The sequence below is a fragment of the Schistocerca nitens genome, chromosome 3 (genome assembly GCF_023898315.1).
Source record: "Schistocerca nitens isolate TAMUIC-IGC-003100 chromosome 3, iqSchNite1.1, whole genome shotgun sequence".
Classification (NCBI taxonomy): domain Eukaryota; kingdom Metazoa; phylum Arthropoda; class Insecta; order Orthoptera; family Acrididae; genus Schistocerca; species Schistocerca nitens.
The window spans coordinates 261,346,156-261,369,486 of record NC_064616.1 but is presented as its reverse complement, the minus strand read 5'-3'; the positions used below and the strand labels follow the sequence as shown (position 1 = coordinate 261,369,486).

General features: G+C 39.9%; 1 protein-coding gene across 3 annotated transcripts in view; it reads right to left on the bottom strand.

Moving 5' to 3' along the window:
- Positions 1-23,331, bottom strand: part of LOC126248230 (Fanconi anemia group M protein) — a 238,925-nt gene that overhangs the window by 67,261 nt on the left and 148,333 nt on the right. For 2 of the 3 annotated variants that reach the window (XM_049949057.1, XM_049949056.1), the window contains 2 exons: positions 21,538-21,606; positions 5,427-5,522 (listed from right to left, as the gene is read on the bottom strand). In XM_049949057.1, coding sequence (XP_049805014.1) covers positions 5,427-5,522; positions 21,538-21,606 — 165 coding nt within the window. The remainder of the gene's footprint in view (positions 1-5,426; positions 5,523-21,537; positions 21,607-23,331) is intronic. The other variant, XM_049949058.1, reaches the window with a different exon arrangement.

Sequence of the window (23,331 nt, the reverse complement as noted above, 5' to 3'; positions counted from 1 at the left end):
GCGCAGGAAGCATCAACTTGTTGCTGCATGTGGTCCTCAGTCAGCATGCGTGGCACCCATCTTGTGCACACCTTCCGGTAGTTCAATGTTTCCGTTAAAATTCTGTGAGCGGTGCTTCGGGAAACCTCAGGAACCAATGTGCAGAGATCAACCAGGGCGATCCGCCGATCTTCATGAATGCTTTGCTCAACCTTCAACACTGTCTCCTCAGAAATTGACGGTCTCCCGCTCCTTTATTGATTGGCGACTCCATGTTGTGATCGCCGTAAGCATAGTGACAACAGTGCATCCCAATTTAAGTTATACAATATAGCACTGAAGATGGTCACTCAGTGACAGAAAATCGATTTTGCAATAGTATAAAAAAATATACAACCAATGCTGTCTCTTTTTTTCAAGTACTCCCGCTCCTTTGTTAGTCGTGAATTTCGGTCCGACCAGCTGCAAACTCTCTACATCACATACGAACATTTTGACATCCATGCCCGACTCACCATACACTTCCGTCAATTGGTGATGGATTTCAATCAGCGCAGTGCCCTCTGCGTTCAAAAACTGAATAACTGCGCGCAATTCGCACTTGGCAGTAACATCCAATGGGAGCTCCATTCTCAACGGCTGCCAAGCCAAGACTGAGTGCGGCGTGCACATGTTTACACACAGTGGGTGAAGCACTCTTCATAAGAGTGTGACCAACTGCCACAAAAACATAGTTCTGTACTTATAAAAAAAATAGGAGACCTTACTTTTGGGAGTACCCTCGTACTTTAGAGTCCATGTTTATTGGACTCTTTTTGTTGTTTTGGTCCACAGTGCCCATACTCAAAACATGGAAAGTAAAGAGCTTGCAGTAGAAGACATTGTATTTACAGTACTGAAGATGAAGTACATGGACCTCTTAAGTGTATTTATTTTAGAGCCCATGTTTACTTGACTTTTTTGCTTTGAATGATACTTCCTGTCACATCCATGAATACTGACAATTCCTCCTGGGACATCCTGTATAATTTACAGAATGCTGATTATATAACTTATAAAACACAATAAAAGAATTAATAAAATATGAAAAACAGAGAGTATGTGAACAAGTGACCAATTGCAGAGAAAAGCTGTCAACTAATGCAAGGAACTTTTGTACAAAATAGAAGGACTGTGCCACAAAGAAACTTTTCAACTTGGATTTGAACACTTGTGATTTATCAATCAGTTTTTTTTTTCAGTCTACTAGAATTCTACTGAAAATGAAACCTGCTGAATAGTACACAGCTTTCTGTACAAAGCATAAGGAAGTGTTATCGAAATGTATATAATTTTTCCGTCTATTGTTCACTGAACGAATGTTGCAGTTTCTGAAACAATATATCCCAGGTTGGAATATACGTACAGGGATGGGAGAGTTAGAATTCTGAGATACCTGAATAATGGCCTAAATGAAGTTCATGATTTGACACAGCATAATAGCCTGACTGCTCATTTCTGGGCTAAGAATATTCTTGATAAAGAGTATAGTGTTGCTCCAGAGTATAATACTATATGAGATAATAGATGAAGTAAGCAAAGTAAACAAAAGCATTTGTGTCCCTGTGTCAAAGACAGTGGAGCTCATTCTTATAGTGAAGACAGTACCATTTACTTTCTTTGCGAAAGCTTGAAAGCTATATGTCCTAGAAAGCCTCCCATCTATCCTCAATCCTAGAAATTTAAAATTGCTGACTTCACTGATTATTTGACTATCTTTGGAAAATAGAATTTTGCTTCTGCAAGACTTTTGTGTCAGAAAATGTATTCACAGAGTTTTGTTACAATTAAGCATTAATCTGTTCTCCAAAAGTCACACACTGATGTTACTGAATATGGTATTAGCTACATCATTTATATTATGTTCCATGTCTTTCACAATGTGTCTTCTGTAAACAGAACATTTTTTACATCATCTGTTATGTGTAGTGGCAGATCATTAACACATATCAAGAAAAGCAATGGATCCAGAACACCAGCCTTGTCCATATTCAGTGCAAGTTTATTCATGATAAGGCCAAAATTCTCTTCATTGTTTTGCAATTCTGTCTTTCAGTACAGCCCCAGCTAATAAATGCTGTATTGTCAGCATAGTTCACTAGCTTTGAGTAATGTGGTTGTGTTATGTTACTAATAGCCCAAAGAATACTATCCTGTGGGGCTCCATACTTGAGAGTCTTGCATGTTGATTTTACTATTAGGATCTTACTATCACTCTTCTGACTTATTTTAGCATGTTGTCTTTTATCTTGGAGGTAAAACCTTAGGAAATTCAGTGTCAATCCTATCTGAAGTTTCAAGTTTGGATAAAACTTCTGAATGATTCACAGACTAAAAGATCTTAGACAAGTCCAGAAAAGACCAAATGAATTTGTTTCCTTCATACAATCTGCTTAGCAGTTTATGGAAGAAAAGTTGCTACTGCTGTTACTGTGCATCACCCTTTTCAGACCTTCGCTGCGAGTTCTTTAGTAGGTTGTATTTGAAGAAGAAAGATTCCAATTGGTCTGCAACTATTCTTCCAAGCAACTTGTCACACACTGAAGTCAATTAAATTGGCTTATAAATAATCTATGCCAGTAATTGTTCTCTTTTATACACTGATCATATCTGAGTGATTTTTAACAGGCTTTGAAAAACCCCATGGCAATTTCAACTGCTTATTAAATGTGTTAGTGATTTTATTAATCCATTTCTATTTTCTTGAAATAATGCAGATGATATGTCATTCCAGCCACAAGATGTTCCATTTAGAGTTTTTAGATGATTCTCATTATCTTGCATTCTGTTACACTCCTTAGAGAAAATGAGTTACTCACTATAACTGAGTTTATTTCTAGTGCTGTTTTCATGAATTTCTTATCTGTATGACTGACTAAAATGTCCTGCGAAGACCTCACATACTGCCTTTGGCTCACTAATCAACATTCCATTTTCTCCTAGTGTTGTATTACTGTGACCTGGATACTTTCTCTCTTTTCACCATCATTGCTTACTATATTCCAGGGTCTTCTAATAACATTAGTAGATTTGTTTATCTGTTCAGCATAATAATGTGCTTTTAGAGTCTTCAGGGATTCCCTATACTTTTTCTGCTGCTTTTGTACTTTGTCAGAAACTACTGGAATTCAGCGTCCCTGAACAGCACACAAAGGTATTTGCTATTTTCTTTTAATTTGTGTTTTCACTGACCGCTGGTGTGTGTGTGTGTGTGTGTGTGTGTGTGTGTGTGTGTGTGTGTGTGTGTGTGTGTGTGTGTGTAAGCATATTAGGTTACCAAACTGTTAACACAGTAGTGAGGTGAGAAAGACAAGAACTGATACTGTTAATTAATAAAAGTAGCTACCTCACTTTTAAGTTTTGCCCCATTTATGTGTAGTTCCTTACGATAGGGGAATCGTAATTTTAAAAATGAATTTCTTACAGGAATGTCAAGAATTTACCATATCACCACCACCTAGATAATTAGATACAAAAAACTAGTTCAATTGTGAAATGTAAAGGTCTCAGCCTAGGAATCATTTAGGTAAATCTCAAAAAATATTAATTTTGACGGCTGAACAGGGATCTGACAATCATCCCCTCCTCAGTTTCTTTGATGTTGTTCTAAACCATTAAGCCACTTCCCTCAGTGCCATGGACTTTGTAGCATATAGGCCATGATCATTAAAATATGAATTCATACTGAGAATTGAACTGAATGAAAGCATAATTGAGGGTATTTAGAAAAGACCTGGGGGGGGGGGGGGGGGGAGGGGGATTTTATTTGGTAGTTATTTGAAAAAAAATTCTAAAAATAATGTTCTTTTACACTTACATACATGATCCAGCAGACTGTTAATTTTGCCATTCCTTCAGAAAAGTTTAATTTATTAGACTCTGCAAGTATTTGACAAAAATTTCCTCCACTCAAGTCATTACCATAGTATGAATATTTGTGGTGGTCTCAACTGGCCACTAGAGCATGCTTTATCTTCTCATCCCTTGTGAGACTGTTTTTGCAGTTTGGTTTTGATCTACATACTTGTTGAACCCTTCAAATGAAAATGACTATGAACTGTACTTAAAAAATTCTCCATCTTTCACAAAACACATCACACTGGTCACTTCAGATGGTTATCAACAAACTACCACATACTGCATCCACTATTTATTAGGAATATTCAACAAAATCACTACAAGATCATACTCATTAACACCGATACAGTTCATCAAAATTAACAGTGACAGGTTTTTGATTGCTTTGTTCTGTGATCAAAGTGAAATATTAACCATCTTCAAGAAAATTAATTTTCCCCTCCATTTCCTCTATAGCATCACAATGTAACTACATATCATAAATTAGTCTTCACCACTCAAACAGGTTGACCACGAAATAAAATTCACTGAGACGAGTGTCATATCGAAAACATAGCATTATCATGCACATATGTACAGAGACACTATCAAGATCTATAAACACTATAATAATTTTAACAGAAAAGAGGAAGGTGTTAAATTAGACAAAATTCGGATGTCAACACTGCAACGTACGAATGATGAGTGATTACTTTCAATCTAGAATTTTGGCAATACAAGTGATAGTCTCATGGCCGACATCACTTGATGAACACTGTGGTGCCCTCTATACCACCTATGTAATCGGCGCTCCCACGAGTTGTGGTTGCAGTTCGGCATTTTACCTCTGAAGATGTCTCCTGCAGTCAGAGAGAAAACATTAGGAGAAACTTTTATAAATCGACTTCCTAGTAGACTGAAAGTTTTGCCTAGTACACTGGAAGTTTTAAGTGAAGTCAGTACCAGCCGTGAAAGCTTACATTGTATGATCAGAACTTCAGATAATTCAGCACGTTTGATAAATGTAATGGTATAAAGTGAGGCTGTATAAAATTTTCATCATCAATGACATTCCATCCACTGAGGTTGTGAAGTATGGGTTATCATGTATTAAAGCTCTTCATTATTACAACATTTTAACAACAATGGTGGTAATAATAATCAGAAGTAATCAACACATTATACTACAGCAACCCACAATGAGAATATGCTCTCAGTATTGCAATATTAAAATGTAATGACAATGTGTCTGAAGTGTGAAACATTATCATACACATTGCATTTAGGTAAAGTTGGTAACATATTTATTCCCTAAAACATGATGGAGAAATGAATAAAATATTTTCACATGAAGAAATGTCTCAAAAATTTGGATTCAGTAAAATGAACAATTACTGTTGGTGGAATGGTTGCTGTTAGTGGTCGTACCCGAATGAGGGCATCAATTTAAGACAGTGATACACAACATCTATGCATGTTTCACACTCTTAACTCAAATCAACTATGAAATTTTCTCTTGTCATCTGGAGAAATATTTTACAACAAAAAATATTTGTAATTATTTAACGTACCTTTTTTTGCACCATACAGGAAAGCTGGATCCATTATAGGAAGATGAACTGAAAGTCTTTGCCTTATTGCTGTAACTGTGCATTTGTCTCCACACTCTGTAAGATATATTGTAAATTTCTATTACCCAGTTATAAATAAAAAATTGTACACACAAAACCTATAAATCATAAATAATGAGAATGCTTTCCTCTCTTGTGGAAATGCAATATGGAAGAAAATTTTATTAGTATTACTACTACTACTACTACTACTACTACTACTACTACTATATTGCATTACAATGAAGCTTTAATACTTCTTTAGCAACACATGATAAGTACTCTTAAAGTTTTATGAATCCCCTCAAAAAGATAAAGTTACATGATTAATTTTATGTTGTTTTCAGGTACTTGCTTGTAGTCCTGGTACACACTGGAATCCTCATGCCACAGTACCACAGTATGTCACTACAAGAGCAAAAGAATGGCACAGCCCATTGATAAAGTGGAGTGTTGTGCAGCAATTAATTTTTTTACATTTAAGTAGGAATAATAATGTAATGACTGATGCTGAGCTGATGGAGGTGTACAACAATACACCATCATATAACATATAATAGTTAGGTGGTGCAGATGCTTTCAATGTGATCAGACAAGTCTGAATGATGAAAATAAAGTGATAGACCACATCCCTGTGAAAACTGGGAATTGCAAGAGAAGTGGTGGTCCTGGTGCTCAAAGACCAGGGCGTAATCATCAAGGTGATATTGGAAAAAGTGAAAATCGGTCATAGATCAGTTTTCCATATCTTTCATGACATTCTGAACATTGCAAAGCTCGGTTTCTTCTGGGTTCTGCAGCTGCTCACACCCATTCACTTAGTCACCATGTATGACTGCTGGGTGTAACACTATAATCTGAGACAAAGGAGCAAACCAAGCACTGAAAAGATGTGGTTCACCATTGCCAAAAAAGGCAAAATAAGCTAACCACTATTGGTCAAGGTTACATTAAGTGTTTTTTGGGACTGTCATAGTCTGATGCTCATAAATGGCAACTGTCACAGGAGCATACTGGTGAAATCTCCCGATGAGGTTCCATGAGCCTGTCAAAGGGAAGCACTGTGGGAAGCTATCTAAGGGATGGGTTTGCTCCATGACAACAAGTCAACTTATTCTGCACAGGACACAGTCACAAGTGTTTATTCTTCAGTTTATCAAATTTTGTCTCATCCTTGTATGCTCATGGCATGCACCCAGTGACTTCTTCCTTTTTTCTTGGATGAAGAAGCCACTGCATGGGATGGCCATTTCATAATGACGATGAAATGATTTTCAAGGTGGAACGTTTCCTGAACAGTCAAACTACAAACTTCTATGACAAGGGGCTCTGCAAAGCCATCCATAATTGGTATAAATATGTTAAACTGAAGGGTGAATATTTAGAGAACTAACATCATTAACAAGTTTAGTAGTTTCAGCTTTTTTTTTTTTTAATGCGATAAAATAGAATTTTATTACTACCCCTTGTACATTCTTGGTTTACATATATATTTATGTACACAATCACCGAATTTCATTTAGTTCCTCAACATACTCAGTTCCAAACTTTACCTGAAACTCTGTAGTGTCTCAAGTATGGGATTCAAGAGCTTTCTATCAGTAAAATATTCCACTTTCCCCATCACACATGAAAGAAAATATCAACCCACAGACACAATACAGGATAGCACGTTTATTTTACGGAAATTGTATAAAATTTTGGCTTCTCTAACCTCCTTCCACATTCAAATCATTTTTAATACCAGTCCACACATAACAACTTGCAACAGCTCAACACTTGCTACCTAATCTGTGACCTTTTCTCCAGCTTTCCAATGGGTTTCATATCATCTCCTTTAACATGGCAGTGACATTGCTGCATATTTTGAAATTTCACTGGACAAATCTTGCTACTCTTTTCTACAGGGTGTTACAAAAAGGTACGGCAAAACTTTCAGGAAACATTCCTCACACACAAATAAAGAAAAGATGTTATGTGGACATGTGTCCAGAAACGCTTAATTTCCACGTTAGAGCTCATTTTAGTTTCGTCAGTATGTCCTGTACTTCCTCGATTCACCGCCAGTTGGCCCAATTGAATGAAGGTAATGTTGACTTCGGTGCTTGTGTTGACATGCGACTCATTGCTCTACAGTACTAGCATCAAGCACATCAGTACGTAGCATCAACAGGTTAGCGTTCATCACAAATGTGGTTTTGCAGTCAGTGCAATGTTTACAAATGCGGAGTTGGCAGATGCCCATTTGATTTATGGATTAGCACGGGGCAATAGCCGTGGCGCGGTATGTTTGTATCGAGACAGATTTCCAGAACGAAGGTGTCCCGACAGGAAGACATTCGAAGCAATTGATCGGCGTCTTAGGGAGCACGGAACATTCCAGCCTATGACTCGCGACTGGGGAAGACCTAGAACGACGAGGACACCTGCAATGGACGAGGCAATTCTTCGTGCAGTTGACGATAACCCTAATGTCAGCGTCAGAGAAGTTGCTGCTGTACAAGGTAACGTTGACCACGTCACTGTATGGAGAGTGCTACGGGAGAACCAGTTGTTTCCGTACCATGTACAGCATGTGCAGGCACTATCAGCAGCCGATTGGCCTCCACAGGTACACTTCTGCGAATGGTTCATCCAACAATGTGTCAATTCTCATTTCAGTGCAAATGTTCTCTTTACGGATGAGGCTTCATTCCAACGTGATCAAATTATAAATTTTCACAATCAACATGTGTGGGCTGACAAGAATCCGCACGCAATTGTGCAACCATGTCATCAACACAGATTTTCTGTGAACGTTTGGGCAGGCATTGTTGGTGATGTCTTGATTGGGCCCCATGTTCTTCCACCTATGCTCAATGGAGCATGTTATCGTGATTTCATACGGGATACTCTACCTGTGCTGCTAGAACATGTGCCTTTACAAGTACGACACAACATGTGGTTCATGCACGATGGAGCTCCTGCACATTTCAGTCGAAGTGTTCGTACGCTTCTCAACAACAGGTTCAGTGACTGATGGATTGGTAGAGGCGGACCAATTCCATGGCCTCCATGCTTTCCTGACCTCAACCCTCTTGACTTTCATTTATGGGGGCATTTGAAAGCTCTTGTCTAAGCAACCCCGGTACCAAATGTAGAGACTCTTCGTGCTCGTATTGTGGACAGCTGTGATACAATACGCCATTCTCCATGGCTGCATCAGCACATCAGGGATTCCATGTGACGGAGGGTGGATGCATGTATCCTCGCTAACGGAGGACGTTTTGAGCATTTCCTGTAACAAAGTGTTTGAAGTCACGCTGGTAAATTCTGTTGCTGTGTGTTTCCATTCCATGATTAATGTGATTTGAAGAGAAGTAATAAAATGAGCTCTAACATGGAAAGTAAGCGTCTCCGGACACATATTTTCTTTCTTTGTGTGTGAGGAATGTTTCCTGAAAGTTTGGCCATACCTTTTTCTAACACCCTGTATATGCTTTCCAGGGTTGAAATCAGGTATGATTAGTATATGCCTCATATATGATTAGTATATGTCCCCGTTTCACTTCCATTCATGGCTACACTCCATACAAATACTTTCAGAAATGACTTCCCGACACTTAAATCTATACTCAATGTTAACAAATTTCTCTTCTTCAGAAACGCTTTCCTTGCCATTGCCTGTCTACATTTTATATCCTCTCTACTTTGACCATCATCAGTTATGTTGCTCCCCAAATAGCAAAACTCATTTACTACTTTAAGTGTCTCATTTCCTAATCTAATTCCCTTAGCATCACCCGATTTAATTCGACTACATTCCATTATTCTCGTTTTGCTTTTGCTGATGTTCGTCTTATATCCTCCTTACAAGACACTGTCCATTCCATTCAGCTGCTCTTCCAGGTCATTTGCAGACTCTGACAAAATGACAATGTCATCGGCGAACCTCAAAGTTTTTATTTCTTCTCCATGGAGTTTAATTTCTACTCTGAATTTTTCTTTTGTTTCCTTTACTGCTTGCTCAGTATACAGATTGAATAAAATAGGGGATAGGTTACAACCCTGTGTCACTCCCTTCCCAACCACTGCTTCCCTTTCATGCCCCTCTACTCTTATAACTGCCATCTGGCTTCTGTACAAATTATAAATATCCTTTCGCTCCCGTTATTTTACCCCTGCCACCTTCAGAATTTGAAAGAGAGTATTCCAGTCAACATTGTCAAAAGCTTTCTCTAAGTCTACAAATGCTAGAAACGAAGGTTTGCCTTTCCTTAATCTAGCTTCTAAGATAAGTCGTAGGGCCAGTATTGCCTCACGTGTTCCAACATTTCTATGGAGTCCAAACTGATCTTCCTTGAGGTCAGCTTCTACCAGTCTTACCATTCGTCTGTAAAGAATTCGTGTTAGTATTTTGCAGCTGTGACTTATTAAACTGATAGTTCGGTAATTTTCACATCTGTCAACATCTGCTTCGTTTGGGATTGGAATTATTATATTCCTCTTGAAGTCTGACGGTATTTCGCCTGTCTCATACATCTTACTCACCAGATGGTAGTGTTTTGTGATGGTTGGCTCTCCCAAGGCTGTCAGTAGTTCTAATCGAATGCTGTCTATTCCCTAGCCGTTGTTTCGACTTAGGTCTTTCAGTGCTCTGTCAAACTCTTCATGCAGTATCATATCTCCCATTTCATCTTCATCTACATTCTCTTCCAATTCCATAACATTGTCCTCAAGAACATTGCCCTTGTATAGACCCTCAATATAGTCCTTCTTCCTTTCTGCTTTTCCTTCTTTACTTACAAGGGAACCTCCCCATCGCACCCCCCTCAGATTTAGTTATACGTTGGCACAGTGGATAGGCCTTGAAAAACTGAACACAGATCAATTGAGAAAACAGGAAGAAGTTGTGTGGAACTGTGAAAAAATAAGCAAAATATACAAACTGAGTAGTTCATGGGAAGATAGGCGACATCAAGGACTCTAAGAACACAGGAGCGCCGTGGTCTCGTGGTAACGTGAGCAGCTGCGGAATGAGAGGTCCTTGGTTCAAATCCTCCATCGAGTGAAAAGTTTAATTTTTTTATTTTCAGTTTATGTGACAAACTATTGTGTTTTCATCACTTTTTTGGGAGTGATTATCACATCCACAAGAAAACCTAAATCGGGCAAGGTAGAAGAATCTTTTTACCCATTCGCCAAGTGTACAAGTTAGGTGGGTCGACAATATATTCCTGTCATGTGACGCACATGCCGTTACCAGTGTCGTATAGAATATATCAGATGTGTTTTCCTGTGGAGGAATCGGTTGACCTATGACCTTGCGATCAAATGTTTTCGGTTCCCATTGGAGAGGCACGTCCTTTCGTCTACTAATCGCACGGTTTTGCGATGTGGTCGCAAGACACAGACACTAAACTTATTACAGTGAACAGAGACGTCAATGAACGAACGGACAGATAATAACGATGTAAAAATAAAGAAAGTAAAATTCTCACTGGAGGGAAGACTTGAGCCAAGGACCTTTCGTTCAGCAGCTGCTCACACTACCACGAGACCACGGCGCTCCTGAGCTCACATTGTCCATGATGTTGCCTATGTGGCCCATGGTCTACTCAGTTTGTATATTTTGCTTATTTTTTCACAGTTCCACGCAACTTCTTCCTGTTTTCTCAATTGATCTGTGTTCAGTTTATCAAGGCCTATCCACTGTGCCAACTTATAACTAAATCTGAGGGGGGTGCGATGGGGAGGTTCCCTTGTTAGAACCGGTTTTCCATCTGAGCCCTTGATATTCCTGCAAGTCGTTCTCTTTTCTCCAAAGGTCTTTTTAATTTTCCTGTAGGAAGTATATATCTTACCCCTAGTGATATACGCCTCTCCATCCTTACATATGTCCTCCAGCCATCCCTGCTTAGCCATTTTGCACTTCCTGTCGATCTCATTTTTGAGACGTTTGTATTCTTTTTTGCCTGATTCATTTACTGCATTTTTGTATTTTCTCCTTCCATCAATTAAATTCAATATCTTTTCTGTTACCCAAGGATTTCTATTAGCCCTCATCTTTTTACCTACTTGATCCTCTGCTGCCTTCACTATTTCATCTCTCAAAGCTACCCATTCTTCATCTACTGCATTTCTTTGCCTCATTCTTGTCAATCGTTCCCTAATGCTCTCCCTGAAACTCCCTACAACCTCTGGTTCTGTCAGTTTGTCCAGGTCCCATCTCCTTAAATTCCCCCCTTTTTGCAGTTTCTTCAGTTTTAATCTACAGTTCATAACCAATAGATTGTGGTCAGAGTCCACATCTGCCCCAGGAAATGTCTTACAGTTTACAACCTGGTTCCTAAATCTCTGTCTTACCATTATATAATCTATCTGAAACCTTCTAGTATCTCCAGGCCTCTTCCTTGCATACAACCTTCTTTCATGGTTCTTTAACCAAGTTTTAGCTATGATTAAGTTATGCTCTGTGCAAAATTCTACCAGGCGGCTTCCTCTTTCATTCCTTAACCCCATTCCATATTCACCTACTATGTTTCCTTCTCTTCCTTTTCCTACTATCGAATTCCAGTCACTCATGACTATTAAATTTTCGTCTCCCTTCACTATCTGAATAATTTATTTTATCTCATCATACATTTCATCAATCTCTTCATCATCTGTGGAGCTAGTTGGCATACTGTGGTAAGCAGGGGCTTTGTACGTATCTTGGCCACAATAATGTGTTCACTATGCTGTTTGTAGTAGCTTACCCACATTCCTATTTTTTAATTCATTATTAAACCTACTCCTGCATTACCCCTATTTGATTTTGTATCTATAACCCTGTATTCACCTGAACAGAAGTCTTGTTCCGCCTGCCACCAAACTTCACTAATTCCCATTATATCTAACTTTAACCTATCCATTTCCCTTTTTAAATTTGCTAACCTACCTACCCGATTAAGGGATCTGACATTCCACGCTCTGACCCATGAAACGCCAGTTTTCTTTCTCCTGATAACAACGTCCTCCTGAGTAGTCCCCGCATGGAGATCCAAATGGAGGATTATTTTACCTCCAGAATATTTTATCCAAGAGGACGCTATCATCATTTAACCATACAGTAAAGCTGCATGCCCTCAGGAAAAATTACGGCTGTAGTTTCCCCTTGCTTTCAGCCGTTCGCAGTATCAGCACAGCAAGGCGGTTTTGGTTAGTGTTACAAGGCCAGATCAGTCAATCATCCAGGCTGTTGCCCCTGCAACTACTGAAATGGATGCTGCTCCTCCTCTTTAGGAACCACACGTTTGACTGGTCTCTCAAAAGATACCACTCCGTTGTGGCTGCACCTATGGTACAGCTATCTGTATCGCTGAGGGACGCAAGCCTCCCCACCAGCGGCAAGGTCCATGGTTCATGGAAGGGAGGACACACACACACACACACACACACACCTACAGTGATACTCACTAACTGTCTCCTCACCCCTCTCATGTAATGTGACTTCCACATCCTCCTGGAAGTTGCGATTCACAAGTAACTTGTTCCCTAAATCCATTCAGACTTTCCTTGAGCCACTGTTTTGTGCTGCATATTACATCCCTCCCAGAGATGGAATGCTGTTAGTTTCTTTTACATAACTTACATAATTAGAGGAATACGCAATATTTACCTCGTGAGTTACTGTTTCTCATATAATGTCTGACTCAATCATTGTTTTGCTACTAGTTCTCTCCTTACTTCTTTTTAAGTGATGTGTCTTTCTGACATCTTTTTTTGACATTTTACATTACAATCTTCCTATTTTTTTGTTACAGTATGCTGGATACGGCCACCTCTTGCTTTCTTGCGGTATCCACTGTTCCTATCCACTCTTTATTTATTCCCTACACTTTCTCCACTTGTCATTAACTGTTATCTCAGTTTCTACCCACCTCACACAGTTTTATATTACAAAAGCTTTTAGTTCTGCCACCTATGTTAAATTTTAACTGCAATATCATTTCTGTTTTGTTGCTACTGACCCTGTAACTAAACTCCTAATTTCCATCCTAACTGATTTGTGGTCACTAATGCCCACCACTACACTTCTTTGAGGATCACCTAATGTTTCAACACTAATAACCGACACGCAAGAAAATTCTTCTATGAAGAGTAGACAATAAAGCACCACATGCAGAAAAACATGTAAGAAAATATCTATCAGTGTCAATTTGAAACACATCAGTATATGAAATGAAACATTCAAAATTCAACGCAAAAAGTTCTGTTCTATTTGACATAGAGCAAAACAATTTATCACTGGTAACTGACATGATCATCTCCAGGCACAGTAGCATATTTCTGTTGTTCCTCAGCATCAATGACTACCATAGCTAAATTCATGAAATTTTATTTTATCCAATACATGTTTCAAAGGCTAGCCATCATCTACATCTACATTCATGCTCTGCAAGTGGCGGAGGGTACCTTGAGTACCTCAATCGGTTCTCCCTTCTATTCCAGTCTCGTATTGTTCATGGAAAGAAAGATTGTCGGTATGCCTCTGTGTGGGCTCTAATCTCTCTTATTTTATCCTCATGGTCTCTTCGTGATATATACATAGGAGGGAGCAATATACTGCTTGACTCCTCGGTGAAGGTATGTTTTTGAAACTTCAGCAAAAGCCGTACCGAGCTACTGAGCGTCCCTCTTGCAGTCTTCCAGTGGAGTTTATCTATCATCTCCGTAACACTTTTGCGATTACTAAATGATCCTGTAACAAAGCGCGCTGCTCTCCATTGGATCTTCTCTATCTCTTCTATCAACCCTATCTGGTACGGATCCCACACCAGTGAGCAGTATTCAAACAGTGGGTGAACAAGTGTACAGTAACCTACTTCCTTTGTTTTTGGACTGCATTTCCTTAGGATTCTTCCAATGAATCTCAGTCTGGCATCTGCTTTACTGACAATTAATTTTATATGGTCATTCCATTTTAAATCACTCCTAATGCCTACTCCCAGATAATTTATGGAATTAACTGCTTCCAGTTGCTGACCTGCTATATTGTAGCTAAATGATAAAGGATCTTTCTTTTTATGTATTTGCAGCACATTACACTTGTCTACATTGAGATTCAATTGCCATTCCCAGCACCATGCGTCAATTTGTTGCAGATTCTCCTGCATTTTAGTACAATTTTCCACTGTTAAAACCTCTCGATATACTACAGCATCATCCACAAAAAGCCTCAGTGAACTTCTGATGTTATCCACAAGGTCATTTATATGTATTGTGAATAGCAACGGTCCTGTGGCACGCCTGAAATCACTCTTACTTCGGAAGACTTCTCTCCATTGAGAATGACATGCTGCGTTCTGTTATCTAGGAACTCTTCAATCCAATCACACAATTGGTCCAATAATCCATGTGCTCTTACTTTGTTCATTAAACGCCTGTGGGGAACTGTATCAAACGCCTTGCAGAAGTCAAGAAACATGGCCTCTACCTGGGAACCCGTGTTATGGCCCTCTGAGTCTTGTGGACGAATAGCGCGAGCTGGGTTTCACACGATCATCTTTTTCGAAACCCATGCTGATTCCTACAGAGTAGATTTCTAGTCTCCAGAAAAGTCATTATACTCGAACATAATACGTGTTCCAAAATTCTACAACTGATCGACGTTAGAGATATACGTCTATAGTTCTGCACATCTGTTTGACGTCCCTTCTTGAAAATGGGGATGACTTGTGCCCTTTCCAATCTTTTGGAACACTACGCTCTTCTAGAGATCTACGTTACACCGCTGCAAGAAGGGGTGCAAGTTCCTTAGTGTACTCTGTTTAAAATCGAACTGGTATTCCATCAGGTCCAGTGGCCTTTCCTCTTTTGGGTGGAAGGTATGTTATACATGGTGGGTGTTAATGGTGATTTTGTTCAATGATACAATGTGACCAAGATGTTATGTTGTAATTTGCAAGTTTAAATGCAGCAGTGTGAGTGCTACATTCTTCCACTGAAAAGTGAAATTGCTTGTACATCAATCACAACATAACCCCCTGGCCATCTCACATGCTGCTACAGAAAATCACCAATGCTTACTACTGATAACAGCCATGTAGAAGATGCCTTTCACGTGATAACGGTTAACCATCAAAACACATAGTAAATAAAGTAAAACTTCATGAATGACACAGAATTTTGTGTTTCTTCATTCTAAATGACAATCACAGTCCTCAAAACGTAATCCATAATGGATTTTATACAAGGTATAATAAATTCCCTTTACAGGTGTTGAAGATCTTTAGTGGGGACCAAGACAGTTAAGTTTAGCATCAGAAATTATTGTACAGAAACATAGTGTTTTCCCATTACATGCAAAATATCATAACACATGTTAAAATCTCCTGCATTTTTGTGCCACTGACTACAGTATTGGCGACTGATGACCTCAGAAATTAAGTCGCATAGTGCTCAGAGCCACTACAGTATTACATACATACATATCCCGCAAACCACTGTACGGTCCTTGGCTAAAGGTACCCTGTTCCACCACCAGTCGTGTCATTTCCTCTTCCACTTACAGACACACCGAGCGAAAAATGAGTCTGTATGACTCCATAAAAACCTTAATTTCTCATATCTTACCTTTATGGTCCTTACTTGAAATGTATGTTGGCAACAGTAGGATCATCCTGCAGTCAGCTTCAAATGTTGGTTCTCTAAATTTTCAGAATAATATTCCTCGAAAAGAACATCGGCTTCCCTCCAGGGATTCCGATTTGAGTACCAGAAGCATCTCCGTAATACTTGCATGCTGTTCAAATCTACTGGTAACAAATCTAGCAACCTGCCTCTCTATTGCTTCATGTCTTCGTTTAATCTGACCTGGTGTGCATCCCAAACACCCTCACATTACTCAAGAATAGGTTGCACTAGCATCCTATATGTAGTCTCCTTCACAGATAAACCGAAGTAGACTATTGTAGACTATTCGCATTCCCTACCACTCTTATAATCATTCCATCTCATACTGCAGACATTACCCTAAGATATTTAAGCAACATGACTGTGTCAAGCAGAACAATACTAATGCAGTATCCGGACGTTACAGGTTTTGTTTTTCGTACTCATCAACATTAACCTGCATTTTTCTACATTTAGAGCCAGCTGCCATTCATCACACCAACTAGAAATTTTGTCCAAGTTATCTAGTATCATCCTACAGTCACGTATTTTTGACACCTTCCCATACATCACAGCATCATCAGCAAATAACTGCACATTGCTGCCCACCCTGTCAGCCAGATCATTTATGTATTTAGAAAATAATAGCACTCCTATTACACTTTGCTGGGGTACTCCTGACTAAGACCTTGTCTCTGATGAACATTCGTCATTGAGGACAACGTACTGGGTTCTATTACTTAAGACATCTTCAAGCCACTCACACAGCTGGGAACCTATTCAGTATGCTTATACCTTCATTAAGTCTGCCGTGGGGAACTATGACAAATGCTTTTCAGAAATCTAGAAATAAGGGATCTGCCTGTTGCCCTTTATCCACAGTTAGCAGTATATCATGTAACAAAAGGACAAGCTGACTTTCACACAGACAATGCTTTCTGAAACCATGCTGAATCATGGACTTAAACTTCTGGGTTTCTAGAAATTTATTGTATTCAAACTGTATTCAAACTCAGAATGTGTTCTAGAATTCTGCAGCAAACCAATGTTAACGATATTGGTCTGTAATTTTGGGTGCCATTTCTTTCACCCTTCTTATATATGGGAATCACCTGCACTTTTTCCCAGTCATTTGTGACTTTGCACTTCCGTGAGAGAGTCACAATAACTGCAACCTAAGTACGGGGCCAATGCCATAGAGTACTCTTTGTAAAACTGAATTGGGATGTCATTCAGACCTGGTGATTTATTTGTTTTCAACTCTTTCAGTTGTTTCTCTACACTAGGGATGTTTGTTGTTTGTCACTATGTTGTCCATATGGGAGTCTGTGCGATGGTCAAACAATCATAGGTTTTTACAATTCTCATGTGTGAACAGTTTCTTAAATACAGAATTAAAACTTCGGCTTTCATTTTGCTGTCTTCAACTGCCACACCAAACTGGTGAACGAGTTACTGGATGGAAGCCTTACGACCCACTAAGCGATTTTACATAGGGCCAGAATTTTCTCTGGTTCTCAGCCAGATCTTTTGCTAAGGTATAATAGTGGTAGAAGTTGTACACTTTATGCATAGATCTTTCCACAGATGCACAAATCTCAACTAACTTTTACCTTTTGTCATTTGCTTCTTCTCTTTTGAGCCGCGAGTGCAACAGTCTTTGCTTCCTCAACATTTTCTGAATTTCATTACTAAACCATGGTGGATCTTAATCCACTTACTTGGCACATACTTGTTCAGAGCACAATTTACAATCTGTTTAAACTTTGTCCATAACTGATGTATGTTCACCAAACTGGAATTGAATGATTGCAATTCATTGTCTAAGTGAGATGCTAACAACTGCTCATCTACTCAGAGAAACACTCTCCTGGCATTCTTGACTGATTTATTAACTTTTGTAACTAGAGTTGATATGGTGACCTCACAATCACTAATCCCTGTCTCCATACTGACAACATCGATAATGTCCGGCCTGTTAATAGCTACAAGGTCTGAGATACTTCCAATGTGTGTGGGCTGCTGAAGTAGCTGGTCAAGACAGTCTTTGGAAAACGTTATCAGAAGTACTATGCAAGACTGACTGACCGCACCCCCTGCAATGAATCCACATAGGTCCCAATCAGTACTCAGGTTAAAGTCGCCTCCAGCTAGTATTGCATGACCTAGGTATTTACACACTACTGATTGTAGACTTACTTTGTATGACTCTAGAAATGTCACAGCACAATCAGGTGGCTGGTAAAAACATCCAACAATTAACTTGGTGTCACCTGGACCTGTCATACGCAACTAGGTAAGTTCACTGTCACACTCAACTTCAACCTCAATAGAGACAATATTTTTGTCAACTGCAATGAACAGTCCACCTCCCTTGGCATCTATTCTGTCCTTCCAATAAACACTCCATTACTTGTTAAATATTTCAGAGTTTTCTACTTCAGACTTTAGCCAGCTCTCTGTTCCAAGAATAATTTGAGTGTGATTAATTTCACATAGGGCAGTAAATTCAGGAACTTTGTTATGAATACTTTGACAATTTACTGATAAAATTTTGATATTTGAAGTATCTTACTCTGAACGCGTTTGATGTCCCAATTTGAGTATCAACTGGTGAGTACCTCAAACTACTGCCTAGTCTAAAAAAGCCACATGTGCACTCAACAAGTATTCCGCTACCTGAGTAGTTGCTACCATTGTGTTGTGCACCCCTGATCCGTCAAGGAAAGTCCTAAAGTTCCCCACCTGATAATGCAAGTCAGGAAATCCACAGCCAAGACTGCCACAGAGTCAATGAAGCCTTTGGATGAGACCCTACACTCAGCTCCAAACCAAAGGACCCCCATCAGCTCTGGGAACAACGCTGCAAATTGCACGCTCAGCTTGCACCCAGAGTGCGAGGCCAGCTGCTTTCACCATCTCCACCAGACACCTGTGTGAACTGAAGGTGACCTCAGAACCCATTTGACAGACACTGTTGATCCTTCACAACTTGCAGACGACTGCACCCTGCATGCTCAGTAGCTGCAGGTAAGGCCATCTCCAAATCTTGAATGAGGCCCACCGGCAGACATATCAAGTGCACACTGGCTTTCTTTCCACCCATGAACGCTATCCTAAGTGGATCCATAACACACTCAATGTTGGAGCTCCCAAGAACTAGCAGGGAATCGCCACTTGTTTATTCACAGGATGAATAGATGGGGCCAGACACCAAGCCTCCATACTGGCCCTCTGCCTCCAGCAACACGAATGCGTTATGTCCCGCCACTCACCCTGCTCTGAGGGCAGATCTATGCATCAAATACACTAGGAGATGCATTGGCAGCAGGGCCTGTGGGTGCAATAAGTGATATCTGAGGTGTCTCGCGTGATGCACCAGATTCTCTGCCACCATTACACCTTGAGGCAGCAGCCTGAGATGGCTGACCATAGCCAAAACCACATTAAGCTGTTTGCGAACTGCAGCCAGCTCCTCCTGCATCAGTATACAGCATGCATACATCCTACCTATCCTAGCAACACTAACTGAAGAAGTGAACTATAAATGCTGACAGGTACCTAGATATACAATTTGTTACCCTCCTGACCTGTCACCAATTGATGCTGGTAATAAATCTCTTAAACACGAAAACATGCACAAAATTTAAGCAGTATATACTATTAAGAAAACACAGCAAATGATAAATATGTGACTTGGTGCCCTGGAGATGTGTGTCAAGTGACAGATGGAGCTGGACTGACTGGCTAACTAGGCTGCAGTGAATGGTCACTTGTCTTCGAAACAAACAAATGATCAAGTAAAGCGCTACTGACTGCCTAAATATACAGTTACAAAATGTGAGATTAAGCCTCTAAAATATGAAAACATGCACAAAATTTAAGCAATACATACTATTAAGAAAACACAAGAATAGCTAAATGTGGAACTTGCTGCCCTGGAGATGTGTCAAAGGTTATGGCTGGAGTCAGACCGATGTCCCATGGCCACTATATGTTTATTTACATGCCATTTGTGATCTGCCCAGAGATGTGTGTACCTGCTGCTGTTCTTATTGTCTTTGTTCATACTGTACTACTGTCTAGTAGTCATCATTCACTACAGAACAGAATGCAAACTGTACATACATTTCATTTTTAGTGTGTTGCTGTTAACCATGGTGAATTACAGATTTGTGGAATACGCCAATATGATCTTACTGTATGGTTAACTTGGTGCAGTAGGAGGGTTGCTTATTAGTTGTCTTCAGAGCATTTTCCACGCCACCTAACAGCTTCCCTCTTTGCTGTGGGGGACAGTGGGCGTCAGGTATGAGTACATTCACCACCAACAGAGTCGACTATGGTGCTAGACAGCGGTGCCGCACACCCAACGTTGAAAAGTCTGCATCCCATGCAGTGGAAGAAGACACAGCACGTAAACTGAGTTTTAATCACCATACGGTCTGGTGTGTTCTGCATGAGCAGCAGCTACACCCATACCATCCCCAGAAGATACAAGCAGTGCAGCCACAGGATTTTGCATCACAAGTCCACTTCTGCAGGTGGTTCTTGCACCACTGCGTGGACAAGTCTGACTTCTCATGGTAGGTCCTTTTCATGGATGAAACCAAGTTCATCAGGGAAGGTGTTCTCAGTTCTCACAACAGTCATGTATGGGCTGATGAAAACCTGACTACTGTGTGCTGCCACAGGTTGCAGGAACAACACAATATGAACATTTGGGCTGAGTTCCTGGGTGGATGTGTCATTGGGTCATACCTTCTTCCATGAGTGCCACTTACTTGCAATTCTTTGTTGGTGCACTGCACAGGCTCTTGTAAGATGTGCCATTGCACGTGTGTAAAAATGTGTGGTTGCAGCATGATGGCAAACCACCTCATTTTTCATATGCAGCCTGAGATCATCTGGACCATCGATTTGGACAACAGTGGATGGGTCATGATGGCCCGACTGCCTGGCTTGCACGTTCTCCCACCTTTAACCAACTACCTGTGGGGTAACATCAAATTCTTGATTTACAAGATCCCTGTGGCACCTGGCGAAGACCTACTGGTATGGGTTGTGGCTGTGACAGATGGTGGAGGAACAGGGACTGGTGATCAGGTGTACCAGTACATGGTATGGAGATACCATATCTGTGTTAACGTTAGTGGTCATCACCTCAAGCCTTACTTCTAAGTGGACCCAGACAACAAGCAGTAGAAGTCGGAGAGCGACATGTGCTGTGTGTAGCAGGACAACGATACATTTCCAGACAGGACTTCCTATGCTAAAATTAATCATCTTGGTCCCCACAACAAGTCCTCAAAATTTGTAAAGGGGGGAATTCAGTTACACCCTGTAGATACAAAGAAATTACTTTGGGGCCAATTCACATTTTTTCCTCATGCAACAACATCAATATTCTCATACAAAAATGTTAAACCTAACATACCTTTCTCATTGTCATGGAGTAAAGCTGATTCTAAGATCTCTGTTGTTGCAGATTCACATTTTTCAGTTTCTGGAAGAAAATGGTTTTTTTTACAACAACCTCTCTGTATGTCCACATGGAAAAAGTTCAAACTGTAATTGTGCAACAGATTTAATTTCTTAGTACCTAAATTTAATTAAGTATTTTAAAATTTTATGCCATGACATTTCAATCAACAGTTAGTCGAAACAAAATACTATTGGAGCACATAACAGGCAGTTTCAAACTGTTGTCTGGTGTTGTAGTGTTATTTATAGGAGGGTTTATAGCTGCCTGACGTATGAAACAAGAGAAGCAATGCAAGAAAAGTATGGAAGGGTAGCTGTGATGGATGAGGAGATGGACATGCAAAGTGGGGGGGAGGGGGGGGGGGAGAGGGAGAAGCAGTTTGGTAACAGGACAGGAATGTGACAGAGTCAAGATCACCCTGATGTAGGCAGGGGAAGTTGCATGTGGAGAAATTATGCTGGGGAAACAATGTGGGTGAAGGTTAACTGATTGGACTGGAGAGAAGAGGGGGAGGAGTGGGGAGGAAGGTATGTAGACAGGAGTGGATGTGGATGAGGGACAGAAGAAATTGATGTCATGGGGACTGCAGAGAAAAAGGCTGTGTTGTAAGAAAACTAGCATCTATTCAACTAAGCGAAGTTTATACTGGGAGAGAGGTGGGGGATCTAGGTGGCATGGGTTGTAGGTAGCCACTGGAGATGACCATGTTTGCTTAGCAGCATAATGTACCACTGGATAACTGACTTTTCTCTTAGCCATTTTGGTAGTGGTAGCTAATTCACGAGGCCAGCTTTCTGGTGTGCACACCCACATGAAATTCTGTGCAGAAGTAGTATCACGACTGCTAAGTGACATAGACACTTTCATAGGGTACCTGTCTTATAAAAAGTAAGATACGCCTGTGTCAGGATGGAACAGGATGTACCGTATTTTATAGAATATAAGATGCACTGTTTTCTTCGGAAAAATTGCCTCCAAAATTCAGGTGTGTCTTATATTCGAAATTAATATAAAAATGTTCGTTTTTGATTTAAAATTCCTGCCAGTCTTAAAAATGGCCATATATTCAATGTCACAAGAAACCTATCTCTACCTGGCAAAATTAGATTCAACTGACAGCAGCAATGCACCAATGTGACGAACACAAGCTTGCTAACACAGTCTCCCTCCCGCCCCACCATCACAAACCCAGAATACTGTCAAGCCTATGATGTGTCACTGTAGTCTACGGTGTCAGTGAACTTGAATTAAAAGTGATCTACGTTATCGGTAACAGTACAATATTTTTGTTAATAGCTAGTTTCGTAATGGAAAAAAATAAAGGTAGTCATATGAGGTGGGCTACAAATTGAAATTAATAGCATAGGCAGAAGAACATGGAAACAGCGATTAGCAGGCTAGTGAACGGAAAAAAAAAGAGGAAGACTTCATGTGCAAATGGAGGTCTGAATGCAAAATGGCCAAAACGAGAAGATGACGTATAGACATGGATTCAAGGACACCGTCAAAATGGCATTGGAATTAATACAAAAATGGTTCAAATACATACTCATAAGCTAGCACTACAGTGTAACTTAATAGACTTTAAGGGAGGAGTTGACTGGTGCTACAGGTTTGTGAAGTGTCATGGACTTACCATGCAACCCAAAATGAAAATATCTCAGAAAATGCCACAAGAGTATGAAGAAATATTAGAAATAATATTATCTTTTCATCGCTTTATTGTTCAACTTCGAAAGAAAATCA